This window comes from Molothrus aeneus, chromosome 3, assembly GCF_037042795.1.
Source record: "Molothrus aeneus isolate 106 chromosome 3, BPBGC_Maene_1.0, whole genome shotgun sequence".
NCBI lineage: Eukaryota > Metazoa > Chordata > Aves > Passeriformes > Icteridae > Molothrus > Molothrus aeneus.
Genome location: NC_089648.1, coordinates 51,361,360 through 51,382,611, shown reverse-complemented (window position 1 = coordinate 51,382,611; position 21,252 = coordinate 51,361,360). Strand labels below are relative to the sequence as shown.

General features: G+C 39.5%; 1 protein-coding gene across 1 annotated transcript; it reads right to left on the bottom strand.

Moving 5' to 3' along the window:
* Nucleotides 1–746: 746 nt before the first annotated feature.
* On the bottom strand, nucleotides 747–21,252 carry PEX3 (peroxisomal biogenesis factor 3). Its single transcript, XM_066546902.1, has 12 exons — nucleotides 21,122–21,252; nucleotides 13,144–13,275; nucleotides 11,739–11,820; nucleotides 8,240–8,283; nucleotides 6,993–7,117; nucleotides 5,609–5,675; nucleotides 5,456–5,510; nucleotides 5,032–5,188; nucleotides 4,105–4,175; nucleotides 3,172–3,294; nucleotides 1,921–2,017; nucleotides 747–1,547 (listed from the first exon to the last, which is right to left on the bottom strand). The coding sequence occupies exons 1-12, from the start codon at nucleotides 21,192–21,194 to the stop codon at nucleotides 1,464–1,466; spliced, it is 1,110 nt and encodes a 369-aa protein (XP_066402999.1). The 5' UTR covers nucleotides 21,195–21,252; the 3' UTR covers nucleotides 747–1,463.

The window sequence follows — 21,252 nt, the reverse complement described above, 5'->3', positions numbered from 1 at the left end:
CAGTAAAATCTGACAGTTTTAGAGAAAAAATATTCTTTTTCCAGGTGTGTTTAGCTAGTGGTAGCTGGCACTTTCAGCTGAATAGGGTAATGTCTGCAAGAACAGGCCTGTAAGGGTTAGAAATTAATCATAAATGCATACAGGCAATGCATATATACATCATAATTTCTCATCATGGAAGTCATTAATTTTACATGTTCCTATTCTTGAGTAACTCCATCCATTATTGGGACACAGGTGAACTGGGAGAGGGTTGGGTTTTTGATATTTTGTATGATTTTACATGGCTAAAACTTGTCTCTTGTTTACAGCCTTTGTTTATACACAGTTACCAGGGTGCCTTCTGTGGACTATTAAACAAAATATATACTTCAGTGCCTAACTCTTGAAAAAGAGAAATAATCAGGAGTTGCTAAGGATCTTCAACTCTGGCAAAGAGACAACATTTTAAGCAGAGACTAGACTGCATCCAACTTGAAAAATTTCCAAACTCATCATGTGTCATGATTTGTAGGGATAGACATACAAGGTGAAACTTGCAAAGAGGAGGAGATAAAGGACAACAAAAAGCATTAATTATTTCTGTTTCAATGTAGAGACTGAAGATTTATTTTCCCTGAATAATGTTTGTGAGTGCAAATTAAGTACTGTATAAGTTAAATTTATTCTTTCAACTCTGCCAGGATTTTGAGTTGATTGGCCAGTCAGGTTATTCTCTTCCCTAGTAATGTTAATACACACACAAATTGTACATTAAAATATTTTATTACAATACAGACAATTGGGCTCAAAATTAATACAAATTAAGATAAAATATTTACAAGGTAATGTGTACAGTGTAGCTGTTTGAACAGCATAAACAAGAGTATGTCTAAAAAACCACATTCCTTTAGTATTAAGTAACAGAGAGAGCAGACCCCCAGCTTGTTCAAGGGGAACATGCATCCATTGGCAAAGGCTTTCTGAAGAATGAGAGACTTTGGAACAAGATTTGTAAAGTTAAGGAGAAAAAGATTTACTTTATAGAAAGAAAAATCTGGGGGAAGAAGAAGAAAAAAGCATTACTTCATTCTGCTGCTCTGTGCTATTCTTAGATCACTATCATTAGTTCTTCCCCAAACTTACACACCCCAGGCAAAAAAATGGGTTTTTTAGTAACTTGCTGTAATACTGCCACCAGATGCCTTTTAGATGCAATAAAAAATAATCCAATGAATTACAGAAGAGTTTAACCACTTTTTAAATAGAAAAGTCTTCATTTACCATGTTTCTTTCAACAAGAATATTTTTAATGGGTGAAGTATAATTCAGTTAGAAGAAAATGTGGGCTCACTCCCACTTTCCTCAGAGTGCTCTTTCTGCTGGTCTGCCACTCCTACACCATTATAAAATTAGCCCAAGTCCCATCAGTAGTCACCAGGGATTTGTTATAAATACACCATCCATTTGTACAAATGTGCAGGTCATTTCTCTAGTTGCTGAGGGGTACTAAAAGCTTCATAAACATTAGCAGCAAAATCTTTCACTTGTTCCATCATCAACAGGTCCTGGAAGAAATGTATAAAATAAACTTCCTTAATCAAACACATTCCCCACTGTTCTGCCTGTACTGAGTACAGAATTCTTAAGAAAAACACCTGGCACTCCCACAGGCACAACTCAAAACTCCTTGCTTTAGAAAAGTTTAGGAGCTGACCTGCAAGTAGAACCAAGGCGAGAAGTTTGTGCTTCTGCATGGTTCAGCAGAAGAAAGTTTTAGAAAAAGTGTATTTTTGGAAGATATTAATTGACAAAAAGTTTGTTAAGGCAACTGTTTTCAATTTATTTTTTAAAGTCACTGAAATTAAACAATTATTAAAAAGAAATAAACAACATTAATTTCAAGATTTTACTTGGGATACTGTAAAGACAGATTCTTACCTGAACAAAGTGACTGGGTGTTTCACTGCATACTGAATGGATCTGTCCATTTATTATTGGAATTATCTTGGCTAAAGGAAGACTGACACTGGAAAGACTAGGAAAGAACAAAAAATAGTGACCTGCTCAGACACAGATGAAGCCACTAGACTGTGATTATATAATTCTAAGTAATTACACTTAAAAAGTAAGAATTGAAAGACTGCAAACTAAAATGTACGTATGAAAGGATTTTTCTCCATAACAAGGTTTTCCTTTAATACAGAGAAGTACAGAGAAGTACAGAGAAGAATTCAATTCCAGTCCACGTTCCTATTACAGTTTCACACTTGCTTCTCATGCAAGAGCATTATGGTTTAGTCAGAGTCTTTGCATGTGTATGTAAGTAGACAGGTCATAGAAGTGCCTACAATTTCATGCTATTTCAAACTAAACCAGGCTTAGGCAGATAGCCAAACTACAGACTTTGGGGTATTTTAAGTGATGTAAATAGTATATATTTAAATTAAAACTCAACTCTCTGAAAGCCAAGTTACTATAATAAACATACATAAACCCAATTATCATTCCAGGTTTTAATTTATAATATTTGAGAAAGATTATTTCAAGGAACTCAGCTTTTGGATTTGTAATGCTCTCACCACACTGCTTAAACCCCAAGTTAGCTTCAGATTAAAAGCTATTTTTAAACATTCTTCTAGGAGGATGTTGAAAATCCTACATGTTACTGCATTTTATCTGCATACCAGTAAAACCTAAAGCTCCATGGCAGCTTGGCTCCCTGTCACTGGAAGATCAGGGCAATGCCCACCCCCCTTCCTTGGGAGCCACAGGAACTGATGGAGGCTGGGGTGCTTGGAGCTCATGGGCTGCAGTGGAGGGAGGGAGGGCTCTCCTTCTCACAGCCTCCCTGGGCACATCTGTCAGGAGTCACCAGCCCAAAAGGCAGCCTGCCTGTACCGTGCTCGGGCAAGAAGTGGCTACAGGTCATCTGATCTCTACTTCTAGGTCTGCAAGTAATGGTGGGAAAGAATGTCACCTAATTCTAGTGATTTCATGGGCAGGAGGAAACATGAATCCTACTACCTGCCTACCTGTGATCCCGGTGATCCTTGAAGAGCAAGAAGCAGAATGATATTTCCAGCACAAGAACTCCAAGAAGGCAAGAAAATCAAGAACGAGCCTTTTTGGAATTCGCTATGAAGCCAAAGGATTACTGACATGAGAGCCACAACAAAAGAAAATATTTACCTATTTACAGAGCTATTTTGAGAAAGGTCCTTTTCAGTAGGTCTAAAAAATTCTGCCATATTGTCCAGCAGCCGACTGAATCCTCTATTTAAACATGTGCTCAAAACTGTACTGAAGTCTGGACTGAAAAGAAAGAATAACAGAAAAAAAGGTATTATTCCTGGGTTTAATTTTTTTCAAACTAAAAGCCCTGCAAGTGTTCAGTGCTACAGGTATGCCTCCCCTCACAGGTGATGTGTGAGCCAGACAAATGCCACTAGCATTGCCACCTCATGAAACACCAGCTCTCTCAGCAACCTGAACTCTGCCCTAAGATTACTAAAACCCAGATAAACCTGAAGCCTTCCTCACTTCTATTTCTTACTGTTATTGTAATAACATAGAAGGGACTTAACCTTGAAGTGCCCCACACCCCTAGCAGCCAAACTGTAAGAATAGTTTGACATTTGTCTCAATTCCCTCATGTCCTATGTTTATTATAGGAGCCTCACTTTTACCAGCTCTCTGGTAAAAGGACACCTACAACCACCCTCAAAACTGTGTATTAAAAATAAATTCCAATAAGCCAAAACCGGTGTTCACTTTATCAAAGCAAGTAAATCCAATAAAATTACTCTCAATTTACCCTGCTTTAGCAGAACAGAAGTACTCCTCTGTTCCTACATTACTACAGAGTGGGTAAGGAAGAGATAATAGGTCTGATTGCCAAGGACATTCTGGGTATCTTATTAAGGCAGCATTATTTCTTTAAAAGTTTCAGAGCTCACAAATTTTAATAATCCCAGCCTACAACTGATAAATAGAAAAATTTAATGCAGAATGGTCACATTTCTCAAATGAAAAGTTGTCAGCTTTTTGTAAGGAAGTAATTGTCTTACATAAACAATAGTTTTGAGGAGGAGTTTAATGTGAATACAGCATATTTCTCTATACCTTTCTAGCATATCTCTAGTTTCATTCAGTAATTTAATTGTAGCAATGTCTCTTTCTGTGAGTCCACAGGCCTAGAAAAACCAAAGACAGACACCATTAGCAAGTGCCATCAGCAACCGTAAGAGCAGAAATAGGAAAGTTGAGTATCAGGAATTAAGTCAAATATAAAAGAAAATATTGTTGCAAATGAGATTCTTTATAATTTGTGTTTTAAAATGGTCACTCTAGGATTTTAAACTAAAAACAATACTAGCAGTAAATACCAGACTGTTTGAGGAAGTAATTTTTCCAATTCTGATCTTCAGTACTGAAATCATCCCTGCGTATCAGATAAAGTTAAAGCAATAAGTGCATGTAGCCACATGCTGAAGCCCAGGTTTCCTTATTACACCACTGTAACACCAAGTGCAGAATGAATGAGTTTTCTCCAGCCTGTGGTGTGGATGGAGACAAACACCTTCATAAAATTCAAGAAATTAATGCTGCAACTGAGATTAGATACACTTTTCTCTTGACTCCTGTTCATTTTTCAGCCCAGAGGACTCCAGCACACCATTCTCTTGTGCACCAGCCAAGATGCTCCAACACTCCATGAATATTGCCAGTAGACAAGTGTGGATGGCACAATTTATCTTAGGCCTGAGTTAAGCTGTGTCACAGCTTCTTTCACAGGCTAAAGGCAGTAACTGGGCTGCATTTCTGAGCACAAAGCTGATATTCTGAGGGTGACACTTGTTTTCTATCAAATCTGAAGAAAATATAACTGTGCCTGGATTAAAGAGATAAGGACATTTGATTTATGATGGAAGAGGCTTTGCCATTTATTAAAGACACAGATGCCATGGTGCACTAGAGGACTGTTATGCACCCTTCCTTCCCCCAAAAAAAAGCAGAATGAAAAAAGGTGAAAGGAACTGAATCAAGTACCTGGCTAGCCAAAGGGTTTTCTTCATCTGGCATCAGATAATGACATAAGGGAGAATAAGATGCAATCTGATCCGAATCTTTATGTTCCACTACTTCCCTGATATCTTTAAGTTTCTGTTCCAGTTCCAGAAGAGACAGGGTCTGCTTAAGGGAAATACTGGAAAGGAAAAAGACTATGGTTTTGATTGAAAAATTAGTAATGCTGCTTTCTCTTTCTACCAATAACATGTTCACAAGTAACAAATTTCCAATCAGCTACGTGGGTTTGCACTGGCAGACACAGCCTGCTATAATAAAAACATTGTTTTGAAAAAGTCAATATGCCTGCTTTTGTTTCCCCCTAATTCTTATAAAGCTCTTTATTTTGGGAACAGTCATCACAATAAAACTTAACAGCTTACCACAAAGTAATGCAGGCTCTTACCTTCCAAAAACTTTATGCACAGCTTGTTTAACAATAGTTATTAACTCAGTCAGTCCTAAAAGTAAGAAAGTAAAAATTATTCTAATGATTTGTTCAAGTCCCAAAAAAAAGCAGAATTTTATAAGTGTAGTTAGCTCTTAATAAGCAGCATACCATCTCCTAAAAGGTGCTGAATGCTTGATAAATATTGCTGCTGGACTTCAGGGGGTGCTAGTGGTGTCTGTGGGGGAAAAAAAACCAACAGTTCTGTAACATGCCAACAGTAGAGAACAATGCAAAAATAATTTCAAAAATAATATCCTTAATCTTTGTAATACTCTTCAGCAAACAGATTGCCCCACTTTCTTCAACTTTGTACTGACTCTTCCTACCCATCAACCCCTGTATGTGTCATAAGTCTTCTGGCATTCTTTTCTTCAAACCTATACAGATTTCTCTTCCATCTTCAGTGGCACAGAAAAATCTTTCACTTTTCATTCACCTAAAGGAAACTCTCTTAAAAACCTACATTGCAGGTGAAACTAGACTCTCCACCACCCCAGAAATTAAATCTAGTGGAGTAAGTTATTTATGCTGAAATCTATTAAAAGCTTATCTGACAGAAAGAAGCTTTCAGAAACCAAGACAGGATTCCAGTCAGTCCCAATGGAATGCCTCAGAGTTGGCCCTGTCAACTCACTTCTCTATGAGAAACTAACAGAGAGGAAATGTTTCTAGTTCAAATTCATTCTGCCCTTCTAAAACAGCTTTTTCAGGTTTTACAAAATGAAGCACTACCTCAGTCAACTCTGGCCTTCCTACTGAAAGCTCTTCTCCATCCTGCATTGACATGCTGTTCCTTGACTCTCAGCAGGAGCTATCACAGGGGGGCAGATGAGAACTAATGAGCTTGTATCCATTATTTTTAGATGAGCCACCCAGCAATTTGCAGGTCCCACTCTCTACAACGGGTACTTGCTTACTGTGGGAGTGGATGCATTTTTACTGAACAGTGATACACTATATCAACAAAAACCAGCTCTTCTACCTTGCTTGACCCCACCAACAGACATTTATGTAGATGATCTTTCGGAGTGAAACCAAACATTCAAAATTTCAAAGACAACATTTTTCTTTAATCTCAGAAAAATTTAAGTGGAGAAATTAATGTATGTACTAGGAAGACCTAATATTATTATATGCATTTGCTTACATATCTTGAATCTTTCACATAGTATTACCATTTCACAAAAAAAAAGCAAAGATAATTTCATGTTGGCGTTTAGATAGAAAGCAGCCTTCTTTAGGCAAGACAAATGCAGACAAAAGGCATTCTCCAATATTGCTGGTATTCTGGTAAGCAACAGTATCAGCACATCATCCAAATTTAGATGCTATTAAAGGACATCAATATATTGCACTGCCAGTAATGCTCCCACGTACCCCACCTTGTTTTCATTCCAGTAGTCCTAAGCTACGTCCTTCTCATCTCACCAAATAATCCTTTCCCTTCCAAGGAAGTGCAAGTCCTACGTGTGAAACCAAGCAAGACACTTACGGTGGCGTTCTTGCCGAGCGCGGCGTTATCCAGGTAGATGTAACCGCCGATGATGTTCAGCTGCACTCGCAGGAGAACCACCAGCATGCAGGTGCTGTACACAGCCACAATGCTGCGGGTGAAACCTTGGGAACACAACAGAGGGACTGCCAGGGCTGGGAAATACGGGTGAGCCAAGGGCAGAGAGTGCTCTCCAAGACTCAGAAGTGCTGATTACTTTTAAATATGCACTCACATTTCTCTCACTCGTTTTCACATGTTTTCACAACACACACCCAAGATAGTCATGAGTCTAATGTGCTGGATCTACAGCTAAAGTGTCCCATTTAAAGTCCTACATTAATATCACTTTACACATTACACAAAGTTACACAAAACATTAACAAAGTTATTTCTGAGAAAATAAAAATCACAAGTTGTTCCAGAAGCAAAATGTTTAGTGTCAAATCATCTTTCTTTATTAGGCCAGGAAATACACAGTTTATATATTAGCCCTCATCATGCAATTTAGACACAACCTGCAGCTTGTCAAAAGAGTTACCTAAGACAGGAGCAGCTAAGATCTGAAGAAGGAAAATTAAAATGACTATCAGTTACCAGCCAGTAGGCAATGAGGGTGTGTAGAAGAAGCAGGGAAGAACAGAAGGGAAGAAAGGAGTCAGATCAAAAGTAGGATCTGTGAAGGTGTTATGAAAAGGAAAGACAACCAAAAGGAAGCAAAGAAGCAATGGTAGAATTTCACTGCATAATTATCTGAGTTTACTTTTCTTTTCCCTTCCACTGCTTCCATCAGCCAATAAATAAGATGATCCAAAGGCTTCATGACCACTGCTATAGTGGTTCTCTCTAACAGGCTCAAAAAGAGGGAACTGCTGGCCATGTAAAGGCTAACCTACATTTCTGATTGAATTTCCACTACATTCAGCATAGAATTTCTGAAACTAGTTTCATTTTATTGTAATGACACAGAAAGGTCTCACAAAATTTTATTGAGTAGAGTAACAGGAAGGGCAATAGAATTCTTCATCTTGGTCTCTGAACTTCTAACTTCTAACCATGGAGCTAAGAAAAGTTCCTTCATGAAAAGCCTTTGGGGGTGCAGGGATAGAGAGGGGTTTGCTCTGTGTGTTACACTGTCTTCAAATCTACTGAAACATCCCAGTGTAAAGTTTATTTTAAATGGTGTGAAAGAGATTATAAATCTACACTAAATAATTATGCAGATGTAATCTTTCATTTCCACTTACTTATTATCTTTAAATCCTCCCAGATTTCTAACTTGTTTGCTGGCCTATGGGAAAAATAAATGGAAATATTAAGAATTGTATTTACTTGGAAATTAACAAGTATGGAAAATGACATAGTAGTGCTTTAAGGCAAACTTATTTAGCTACCATAATTACTCAAATCATACCCAGGTCTATATCTCATTCAAGAAAGGCCTTGTTCAAGAAAGCAGTATAAACAACACACTATAAAGGCATAGAAAAGATATTCAAACATTAATGTATAAATTATGTAGCATTAGTGATGTCAATTACACACTTACAAGATCAGTTTTGAGTCACTACAGTATGCAGTCAGAAAAAGCCACTGACGGTACAAAGTGGTCTTTTCTGGGCCCTTGACTCTCTGTATTTAATGTTGATTCAGTTCAGCAGGACTTTCTGTGTGTAATAAATGCAGGATCAGAATTTCATTGTCCTACTCTCTTGCAAGAAAGATTTACCATTGCCTGATGTCTTTTAAGTTCATATATGATCATCAAAACCAAAGAGATCACAACAATCCATGGAAAAGAAGTCTTGCACCACCCACACCAACACATGTTGATCTTTTTTCTTTCGTAGAGGCGTGTTCACTTTTTTGACCTGACCAGTTCCTAGAAGTTTATATTCTGCAGTCAACAAAGCAAGACTGTAGATTGCATAGATACACCTGAACTGCCTGAAGTACACTGCCTATTTATAACTACTTTCAGAGGTAATCTTAGCAACACAGCAGCTGTAGCAGCAATAAGAGCAAGCTAACCACCCAAAATTTTCACCAACCATTCTCACCTGCTAAGCACTGTCAGTAAAGAATGGCTACTGTATGTCTATTGTGGAGGACAGATATTGTAAAAGTCACTTAAGGAAACATTTGGTAATTTCTTAGGATCAGAATTAACAATTAAATATTTAGAGCCAAGAGTTCAAATTAACCTATACTTTACAGTAACCCACTTTATTAAAAAAAACCACCCAAACCCCAGCACTTCTCACCAGAAATCATTTCTCTTTACAGGCACCACATGTGCACTTTGGCATTAGTTTGAACATTCTATTACTCACATATATAAAATTTTTATGTTCACCACTATCAAATAATGCAAATAAACTGATACAATAAACTATTAAGTCTACAACTCTGAAAACTAAAGAGACAGATTAAATAAACAGTAGCTGAAAGAGATACATGGATCCATGGCAAACATAACCAATTCACATTTTGCAAGCTACTCTATGCAAGTTCTTAAAGCTTTGCTGAAACAAAACAAAGGAAGAACTTTGTAAAAAATACTATAGTATTTCTATACATAAAACATATAATGGGACTCAAAGCTACTTATCAGGGCTAAGTTCTTCATGCAGAATGAAGAGATATAGAGAAGCCAATACATCATCAGCCAACCACACTTGCACTCAGCTGCTACTCAAAACTCAACTTTTACTTCATAATTATTTATTTGAAGGCCGTTCTCACTATGGAAGGAAAGGGCAATGCAAACAGAAACCAGAGGTTTAAGAGGTTGGAGATATGCAACATCTGCAAGGCTGCAGAAGGAGGGCCTTCACCTTATCTCATCCAATCACTGGGCTTTAAAAAGAGGAGGACAGATCAAGCAAGAACATCTGTGGTCTTGGGTGCTGATACCTCTTCAAAAATTTCTCTGAAGGTCTGAAAACTTCAGCTTCCTTACACCCCCAGTGTACCACTGGCCACCTCAAACTTAAGGAAGTCAGTGGATTTTAAGTTAAAGGAGATGACCTAAGGCATAATATGATGTGTAACATATGATAACATAGATCCATAACATGTTAAGCCACAACACAGATAATGTGAGAAAACTATACATCTTCAGGGACATGAAAGAAAGGTAAATCTCTGTGTCTGCTCTTTTGTATAGTCAACAACAGCACTCAAGGATGTGGAGCTGTTTGGTTGATCTCAAATGGAAGTGGAAAGCAAAGAAATCGATACCTCCATGCATAGCAGAGCTTCTTCAAAGAATCACTTCAAAGTGGAGTGAGCTTTGATGACTGATTCCATTATTTGTGCTTTCACAACCCCTTCCCTACATTTTAGTTCAAAACTTTCAAGCATACAGTTAAAACTTCCTCAGTGTTAGTAAAATAAGAAGTATTAAGACACAAATTCCACTCTAAACGGCCATCCATGCTTACAGAATGTTGCATGTAGCAAGCATGAAATTTTTTTTTTGTTTTCATAAGTGCATACCTATAACAACAAAAAAGCCTATCTCTATTTTCAGTAGGATTGTTGGAACTCAGAGGTGCAGTAATGTACCCCTATGCTGTTTCAACTGGTCAAACAATTTAGAGACAGGAGGTGTATCTTGATAAGATTGCTTGCTACAGAGAACAAACTAAGGTATTATTTGTCTTCACCACTGAACAAAGGATTACAAAGTGTTGCAGACTATTTGCTGCACAGTTCAGATGACGTATCTGGTGACCCACAAGCTCTTTTGTTCACTCAGTTTAGTTTTTTTCATTGAATAAGACTTCTATTATGATAAATACATTTATTCCATTAAAATTAACTTTTCCCAATTTCTTTCTGTTTGGGGTAAATAATATTCAGTAACAGTTGCAAATACCCAGAGTTTATTACAAAAACATCATTCAAGCTGCAATTCCCCCTTTAAATCAGGCTGCTCTGTTGTGGAAGTTTTTGGGCTGAAAAAAGCAGTGACTGAGTAGGTAACCTATTAAATGCTGGACAGCTGAAGTTATAGCTGTATAAATAAACTAGCTGGAGGTAAACTAGAAAGACAGTCTACAGTGAGTCAGAAATCCTGCGGTTAATTGCCTACATAACACTCTTACTCTGTGCCATATGCCAAGCAATTTGGGTTTAAGATATGCTATTATGTACTTTATGTATTTAAAAACAGGTTATTTGTCCCTGCAGTTGCAAGGAATTCCAAGGTGTTTTCTGACAGGGAAGCATTTCTCTTAATGTATGACATGTCCCTATTTGTTCAACTTCAAAAATAAATTTTAAAAAATCACTTTTCATCACTTACATGCATTTGCAATCTCATCTAGGATACTTTCCACTACTACTCATGTCTGAACTTGGTAAGATTACATAAACATTTTTACAAACACAACATCAACAACTCAGTCATACTCAATCATAATATTCTGTTCTGTTTAAGAGAGAACTAGATCCGCCAAGTACTTTTATCTACCTATTTTATACCCATTTCAAGAAGAAACATGGCTCTCACTGCGGCACCTTAAAGGAAGTATTATTTCCTGTAATTTTTGGAAAATGCCATACCTATCAAAATACATGTAACATGACAAAATATTTACATAGTGATTTCAAAACACCTTTAGACTAATGATTCAATGGGACACTAAACCAAAATTCTGCATACTCTCTACATCATATAAATTGAAAAAAACTTGTCATCAAAACAAGTGAAGTTCAACCTATTTAACACAGTCTTACCTATTTTTAAGAAGAGATGTGAGACTCTCAGAGTTTAACTGATGCATTAAGGCATCCCTCAGTGTTGGAAGCATTGACAGTACTGTTATTAAAAGGAAAAAAAACCAAACAACAAAACCTGTTAGCATCAACAATAACAAAAAAACCCCATCATAAACCCATCATCAGCTCACAATCAATAGCTGCTTTGGATGCACATCCCATTGCTCAACAGGCAAAGCTGTGAGGAGAAGCAAAATAGGAAGCCCAGGGAGTATGCAGAAGGGCAATAACCTGTGTGCCTCTCAGGAGCTGGGGCACAATGCTGCCCTTACGTGACCACGTGGTTTTACTGGCTCAGCTACAGATGTGTATCCACATCCTGCATATACATGCCTCCAACTCCCCAGAAGAAAATATGGCAAAAACCTACACTGCTGCGTTTCTCCCAGTGAGAAGAAAAAGATCTGAGGTTTGTTTTTTCCAGCAAGAGAACTGGAGAAAGGTATGTTATGAATGAGAGAAAGCTAGTGGGAAAAAAATCTTTCAGTTTCAGAACAATGTCTGATCTGCTGTTACTTGACAGGAACAGGAGATGGAAAACATGATAAATACTAAGAACAAAGTATGAAAAATCTTGTCAGGAATGCATGCTGCCAAACATAAGATATTTTGCACAAAGAAGGGCAAAGAAAAACCTAATCCTTGCAGTAAGATCACTCTCAGCAGTACAAAATGCAAAAGATGAAAATAAAATACCAATTGGTTTGGGTAAACAGGTCGGACTTACAGCCACCCAAGAAGCCATTACAAATTTAGACAGAATAAGAAAATACTGCCTAATTTGTTTAATAAAAATAGTTTTGAATGGCCTGTCTTTACAGTGATGAGGAATTTGTTAAAATTCTTCTCTGTCATCACCTTTCCAAAAATCCTAAGACTGGCGCTGTAAGAAAAAGTACTTTTTCTTTTTGCTCTCCAGCTAGTCAGGAACCTTCACACTCTGATGGCTGATGTGCTTCTTATTAAAAATTGCCTACCAACTTCTCCATGCAACTTACTAATGACGTGATATAATGAATAACATAATCTCGCTGTAAATTCAGTATTGTTTGAATCTAAATGCTGTTTCACACCTCATTACTACATGCAGTTTAAAGCAAAAGGGTCCTGGTCCAAAAAATTGTAACCTGCATGTATACTTGTAGATTTATTGATGGTAAGGGTTAAGATGCCCTTTAAATTCCCTTTAGTCCTCTACTCTTCAGATTCTCTTTATCTGCAAAACAACTCTATTTTGTACCAGTATTTAATTAAGATTTTGAATTTACCTACATTTCTTACTGCTCTTCCATCCTGACAATCTGTAGCATAAATCCCCAAATACCTCCCCTTATCTAAATCAGTAGCTATTTCTTTTCCTTACCTGTCATATTGCATGTCCTCTGATTACTCTCAAAATGGTACTGCCTTCGTGCCTGGGCAATGTACTCAGCCGCCTCTCGCTCTTGGATTTCTCTGATTTTCTTCTGCCCATATTTTCCCAGTAAATAGACTCCTACAGAGAAATAGCCATATTAGAAGATGCTTTTAAAAAGTGAGAAAGATCCTTTAACCTCTATTTGTTTTTAAAGCATAAGGGTATATAGTGGTTTGGGGTTTTTTTTCGATATGGGTGTCTTGAGTATTTTAATAATTATTGGCAAAGCAGTACTCAGAAAGAATGTTTTCAAAATTAATTAAAATGTCAGGGATTATGACTTGAATCAGGAGAAGAAACTTTCCTGAGAAGAGGTATCTTGCCATTCATAGAAGACATTTTTGCTACTACTGCAATGTGAATGACTAGCACTGAAGAGACTGAAACAAAATAGAGAAGCAATGTAGGGTAAGAAAAAAAAGAGAGAAAACAAACAGAAATGCATAGGTCTAGAGATGGATGAAAATTAAAAATTTTAAAAATATGTATTTCTAAAATTAGTAGAAATTAGAAATAAAATTCAAGTACTAAAGATCACATATGAGAAAAATGTTATAGATCAACACTTCCTTCATTTGGTCCTGAAACTTCTGTAGGAAGAACCTTAGTTCCAATGGGGCTTGATTGTGCCTGTTCACACAGGCACAGTCCATTCCTACTTTCCAGCCACACTCTTCTCTTGAGAGTCTGACCATCCCTCATCACTCTCACTATGAATCGTCATTTCCATTAAGACACATCAAAAATCTTTGTTTTGCATTTTCATCTCTTCCAACATCCACCCCTGTGAAGATTCCCCCAGCTGCTTGTCCCACACCACCAGGGGTTCAGATACCTAGCCAGGCTGCCCACAGCCCTCTTCCCACCTTGCCTCATCTCTGCCCCCTTTCCTAAGCCATTCCTCAAGATGCCACTACACCTTCTAGGCTTATCCTCAGCACCTCTGCCCACTGTAAGCTGCTTTCCATTAATTGCTCCCCCTCCACCCAGGCCTTCTTACAGCACCTACCATGTGTCAGGCTCATCTGCTGCCTCCTGTATGCACTGGCAGCAGCAGGTTCCTGCTCGAGTGTGTAACCAGTGTTCTCTCATGAAAGATTTGGAGGGGGCACAGAGATAAGGGAGGAACAAATCCATGCAAAAGAGGACTATAGTACAGGTTAATAATCTGCTGTCTGTGTGGACTAATACTTTAATTACTGAAGCTCCTCTACAGAGAGCCAGCTCCAAATCTGCCAGGTCAGTAACAGCACACAGAAGAAATGCAAGTAACAAATCGAGTATTTTTAATTTTGTTTTCTTCAAAGTACTTTCTAAAGTTGTAAACACAAAGTTTTCTTCAAAGTGCAATTTTGAAGCCAATATTGGAACAAATGAGGCATCTAACAGTTGCTGAAAGCTGAAAATTTCAAAACTAATTTTATAAACCTAAAAAAAAAAACCAGACCAAAAAAACCCAACCAAAACCAAACACACAAGCCCCATAAACAAACCCAAACTTCCCAAGGTTTTGAATTCAGCTACATTTTTTAGGTTATTAAAACCTTCCAAAATATTCCCCAAAACTATAATCAGTGTTTGAAAAGCCTTGTCAACTTTGTGCTCCATAGTTGCAAGAAAAGCCAGCTATTTACACTGGCATTATGTTTGCTCACAGGCAACTACAAGCCAGACCAGTCTGGAACAAGCACAGTCACTTCCATTTCCCAAAAGCCTCATAAAATAGAAATGGGTAAGTCTCTCCCTCACTTCAGCCTTTGGGCAGACTGCCCATGTGCCACATGAAATATTCACTTCATCAGATGCAAACTTTAATATTATGGGTCCATATACAAAAAATGCAATTCCACTAATTAATTGTTAATCAAAAATGAGATTTCACAATCAAGATTATTTTAATCTAAAATGTCACCAATTCCTGCCAAAGATATCTATTTGGAATACAACTGTCAGGTTACTGATTTTTTTTCAGCTAACATATTGAAATAGAAACAATTTTTTAGCATTACTGATCAATTCTTGAACACAAGATTTTCCCAATCATTTTACCCCACTACATTTTTCACATTACATTAACATATAGTCATTTGTCCAAATTACTACTTTTGTTTACTTTCCCTAGACCCCAAAAGAAATCCTTTTAACTTCAGGTAGCAGAAAAGTCATAAGTAGAGCCTATTTATCTCAAATCAAGTGTTGCTTCCAGAGGATATAGGTGCTATAGACCCCAGGGTGCTTCCCAGCTGGCAACTAAAGCACCACAGAGCCACTCACACACACAAGCACAAGACTTCCTGAATGTAGACAGGCATGAATGTCATAGCAGACATGCAATCAGTTCAAGAATCATGTGTGTGCCCTGGAGGGATGCACAGGAGCAGCAGCTTTGAGATTGAGACAGCAGCGAATTGCTTAACACCGGCTTGTTAGGGCTGTGTGCCCACTCTGTACTCAGAGCTGCTGTGGCCTGGGAGGGTACAAAGCTGCAGTAGCTCTCACCCAGGTTTAACAAGGAGTCTCCAGAAAAAAAACACTTGTCCAAAACAATGCAACACATCGTTTACACAATACAACACAACAATACAATATTGTTTCTCCCTCCCTTCCCTGTACTAAAGTATTAACTTTGACCCACTGTTAACAGATGTTGCTTGATCCAGGATTATCCTCTTCTCTGGAGAGTGATGCATTAGAAGTTAACCAAAGGAAAAGCTGCTGAGCACCACCCTCCCACTCACCCACCTTAAGCAAACCCAGCAAACAGCAGTAAGCTTGAGGTATGGCTGCCAGCAGCAGACTCTCTCTGTTAGCAGCTGCAGGGCTTGTAAGTACCTCCAAGTGGTCTGGAGGACACAGCAGTCACTTGAGAAACTCGAGTCTCAGCTGTGACAATGAACTTCTGCCCACTGCACTCATTCTCTGAGAACAGCAGTGGAGCCTCTGCAAGTCTCTGGCTTATGAGACATTTCAAGGAGCTGCCACCCGGGGGGGTTGGCTTGCAGGGGTGTTTGCAGTTTTCTTCAGGACAACCATGTGTATCTATATTAATATGTTGCATTAATTCAGAGGACTTGACAATAATTCAGACTCTAAGTCCAGAATGAATGCATCGCATAAAATCATCATGTGAAGTTGGAAGCAGGACCTGAGAAAGCCACATCCAAAAACTGCCATGATGTCAAGTCAGCTAACAAATCTGTAAAAAACTAAGCTGACATTTTGGAAGTCCCTTGTTATAAACATGCAAAGCCAATATAAGCTTTTTATAATAACTAATATAACTTAGTTTTGCCGCTCAGTATAGGATAGGAGGTCTGCAAAAAGCTGCAGCAGCAAGATTTATTCATGTCTAACGAGCTAAACTGTTGTACAGATGGAACTTCACGCTGAATCTTCCCATATGTAACACACAAAACCAGGAATTAAGAAAATTCAGAAATAGTGAGGCTGTGCAGGAGATAATTCCTACAGAAACTTTTTTCTATCTTCACCAAAATATGAACTACAGAAAATACTACAGTCCCAACACATCTGATTTGGAGGGTTCAGAAACAGATGAGTGATAAAAAAACACATCACCTGAAGTCAGATCCTTCAAGAACAGGAACCTCAGTAAGGATCTCAAACTACAACTGATACTGTTTTACAACTGATCTAGGAACTGAAACATATTTACATGTGCACTGGTTGTCTGTGCTGGATTTGGCTGGGATGGAGTTAATTTTCTTCACAACAGCTGGGAACAGTGCTGGTAGTAGAGAGATGTTTTGGAGTTGCTGAACAGGGCTTACACAAAGCCAAGGCCTTTGCTGCCTATCCCACCACCCCACCAGCAAGGAGGCTGGGGGTCAGAAGGAGCTGGGAGGAGACACAGCCAGCACAGCTGATCCCACAAGGTCAAAGGGACATGTCATATCATAGGATGTCATCAGAGCAGTAAAATTAGGGGAATACAGGGGAAGGGGGGGAGCATGTTCAGGGACAGCTGAGCATGGGTCAGGCCTTATTCTCTCCCTCATTCCACTGGAGAAGGGGTGTGTGTGAGTGGCTCTGTGGTGCTTTAGCTGCCAGCTGGGAAGCACCCTGGGGTCTATAGCACCTATATCCTCTGGAAGCAACACTTTGATTTGAGACAAATATGCTCTGATTTGTCTCCATATCCCTCTTTGGCTGTAGCACTGTAGAGTCTCTTCCCACCTAAATGTAAGCAATGCAAGAAGTTTACAAAGTCTGCAGGCTCTTACATGTTCACTCTAGCGGCCTCTGAGAGGTAGGGGATTTCTCACACCACATAAGTTATGGCTTCTCTCTCCCTCAGCCCTTTCCCTTCTTCACAGGTGGAATGGAGGGCTGAGCAGAAGAATGGGATGGGTAATAAGGAGGCATCAATTTTTCAGGAAACCTCTTTTACAACCCTAATTTTGCCCTCACTGCCATACTTACCTCAGGGAAAAAAAAAGAAAAAAAAAGAAAAAAAAGGGAAAAATCTCAGTTTTAAGAATTTTATTATGTAGAAATTGTGCTGACACACAGAAGCCTCCATCCTTCCAGGACATAAACAGCTCCATAAGTTGTGGTTTATCCTTATGTTCAAGCAAGACATGCATCAAGGGACATATAATTGTCCTGTTATGGAACCATCTTTAAAACATGCAGGCACTAAAGCCTTATTCTCTTGGTAAGACTGAGTTTCACCAGAACATATTTAATGCCCCTGTGCTTACTCACAAACCAAGCCAACTTTCTCTGCTAAGCAGAGAGATTTCTGAATTGAAATGCTTTTTCTGCAGGCCAAAGGTTGCAACAGATTAAATTCAGCACTAATTAATGCACCACTGAAATCAGAACCATACATTCCAGACACACCCTGAGCTTGTTCTTCCACTGTAGCAACAGAATTTCAATGGTGAATCGTTTTGCAATATCTACTGAAATCTACCTTGAATGCTGAGCACCAAGATAAAAACTACTTTAATCAAACTATCCAATAAAGACCTGAACCTAATTTGTCCTTGCAGCTCCATCATGCTCTCTCTCTCTCTACTTTCCATATTTCTAGTGGGTTAGATCACAGATCACTAGATTTTGCTTGCTAGAAGAGATTTAAGTCTTTTCAGTATGCAATGTATTTTATATTGTCAAAGAAAAAAACTTCTAAAGAAAGGGTTTGTACAGGGTCTTTGTTAAGGTGAGGCCTTCTCAACCACACTTGTGGTTAAGGGGGAGTTACACATATTTTTCAGTTGCTTTTTCCCTCAATTTGAGCCCTTATTTAATGAGATTTGTATCTTCATAAGCAGTAAAATCTGTTGTAGTGTTGGGATTGAAAGCAATTGCGCGAAGAATGACAGCCACTGATAACACACATGGAATACACTTCAGTAAAGAGAGAAAAAGCTACCGATCAACTCTGATTTCGGTGCAGTAATTCAGTAACACAACACTGATACAATACTGTATCAGTAATAATGTAGAAACTCTTCTGTACCGTCTAATGGATCATTAAATATCCACATTAATCTCTGACCATGTGCCAGTTAAGGACTTAAAATCACTAAATTTTGTGATGTCCTATTTTCCTTGTTATACCCTCTTTCCCAGAATATGCACCTGTAGCTCTTAAAAAAACACCACAGCAATGTAGATTCCAGGCTCTGCAATTAAGTCAGCAGATTTGGATACTTCCTGAAATCATTCAGCCACTTCCAAATATTCTGTCTTTGTTTAAAAGCAGTATGTGAGGTTGCATTCCATCTTTCAAGATTCAGCAGTATTTTTTGGAGAGTCCACCACGGATCTCAGAGTTCTGATTCACTGGTGGTGGCATTGCTGTAGCTTGTGGGCTTTTTTTAAGATCTGATCCATACCTACGAAGATGACCAAAGCACTCAAGATTCAGCTGCTGAACAGCTATAAAGCAGCACTCTGCAGTAATTCGCTCCATCTCCCTGCCTGCCTTAAAACACCACGGTGCAAAGCTGCTGCTGGTGGCAGCTAATGATGTTCACCTGCTTGTGGAAGCCCAGATTTACTTGTCTCAAATGCATAAAAAGCAATTCTCTACAGTCCTCAAATACTACATGGCCTGAAGAAACAGATAATTGAGCCATGCTGCAGAAAATGATAGCATAGTTTACATTAATTTAGGCCATAATTATTAGTTTAAGCACACTTCAGTCAGTAGCATTTTAGTGAAAGGGACACTGAGTTGTATATAAACAACACCAATGATAAGGAAAAAACTGCAAACTCAGTTATGCTAGGTCGGTTTGCAGGCTGGCAGAAGGCTGTTCATGCATGAGGAATTTAAGATTTCAGACTATGAGAGCCCCAAGTTCCCAGACACCTGCTTTCCCACTTGGGAACTGATCCATGTTTAGTTGTTGAAACTGGGAGAAGTGATTTTTTACTATTCCACCACTCTCACACAGACAGTTGAAGGAGGGAGAACATCTTCCTGGTGTGTGAAACCAAATCTGTTTACTGAACGTAGTGGGCTGCAAGTGTGGTGGTAAACATGACAGCTCTGCACTCCCAGAGCCACCAAACCTGCAGGTGAGAGGGTGAACCGGAGGAGCAGTTTTACCAGTACGGCAGTAACCATCACCCAGCCTGTTATCGTGGATTAATTAGCACTCTTTGGAAAACCCCAGAAGGAATTAATGATGAAAGAATGCAGACAACACAAGAACCACAGCAAGCCAGAAGTAAATACAGTTCACCTTCACAGGGGACTTCACCTGAATATATGACAAAATATACTACAAAAGCCCTGTAGCCCTCAGAACATTCAACTGTTCAGGCAAATTCCAGTTCTGTGTCATTTACACTGGATATAAGAACATCTGAACACTGAGTGCACAAAGACATGGCTGTGCCTTTTGAGGAGCATCTAATCTCCAGCTGCACAGCTATGCACTTCACTGTTAAACAGAAAGACAGATCCAATGTGCTCTTTTAAATCTTTTAAACCAAAAATAACTTCAACAGAAGGTGGAGCTTACTAGACCATAACCACCCTACAGGTTCAACAAGAGCCTTAAGGGAGAAATTGCTTGAATAATTAATACAAATCCTCTCTGTGAAAGTTTTGTGTCTGCAACTGATCTATATTTGTCCAGAGAAGGGCAACAAAGCTGGTGAAGAGTCTGCAGCACACGTCCTGTAAAGAGTGGCTGGTTGGGGGTGTTTAGTCTGGAGAAAAGTAGGCTCAGGGGGAGCCTACAAATACCTGAAAGGAAATTGTAGCCAGGTGGGGTCGGTCTCTTCTCCCAAGTAACAAGTGACAGAACAAGAGCACACAGTGTGCCAGGGGAGGTTCAGGTATGCCATTGGGGATTAGACATTGGAATGGGCTGCCCAGGGAGGTGGTGGAGTCGCCGTCCCTGGAGGTGTTTAAGGGAAAACTGCATGTGTCACTGAGTGCCATAGTCTAACTGACAAGGTGGTGTTCAGTCAAAGGCTGGACTCCTTGACCTTTTTTCCAACCTAATTGATTCTGTGATATTTGACAATTCACCTCAACACACAAGTCACATATGAAAAGCGGAGGTTGTCCACTCCATCCCAAAAACAACACCATTGACACCCACGCTTTGCGCGCTTCAATGTTGTTTCAAAGTAACGCCATCACCCGCCGTAAGAGCGCTTGGGCAACCCGAGATCCTTCCCGTCTCTTAGGGCTTAAGTGACGGCGCGTAGGTTCCCTCCCAGCCTCGGGAGAAAGTCCTGCGGGCTCTCTGGGCGGCGGACGGGAGCACTCCGGCGTCCCCAGAGCCCCTCCAGCCGGCGTGGGGCCCGCCTGGCCGCGGGGCCCAGCGCCAGCTCCGGGGGGCCGCTCCGGCGGGAGCCCCGCGGGGAGGCCCCAGGGCCGGCACCGCCTTTCCCCCGGATCATCGCCCCCGCCCCCCGACCGGGCACTCACCGCCAAGGAAGGTGCCAAGGACCAGGCATTTCTTCTTGTGCCGCTTAAGGAAACTCCAGAGCGACCGGAGCATCCTGCGAGCCTGGCCCGCCCCGGGTCCCCGCGGCGGCGGAAGGGGGCGGAGGCACCGC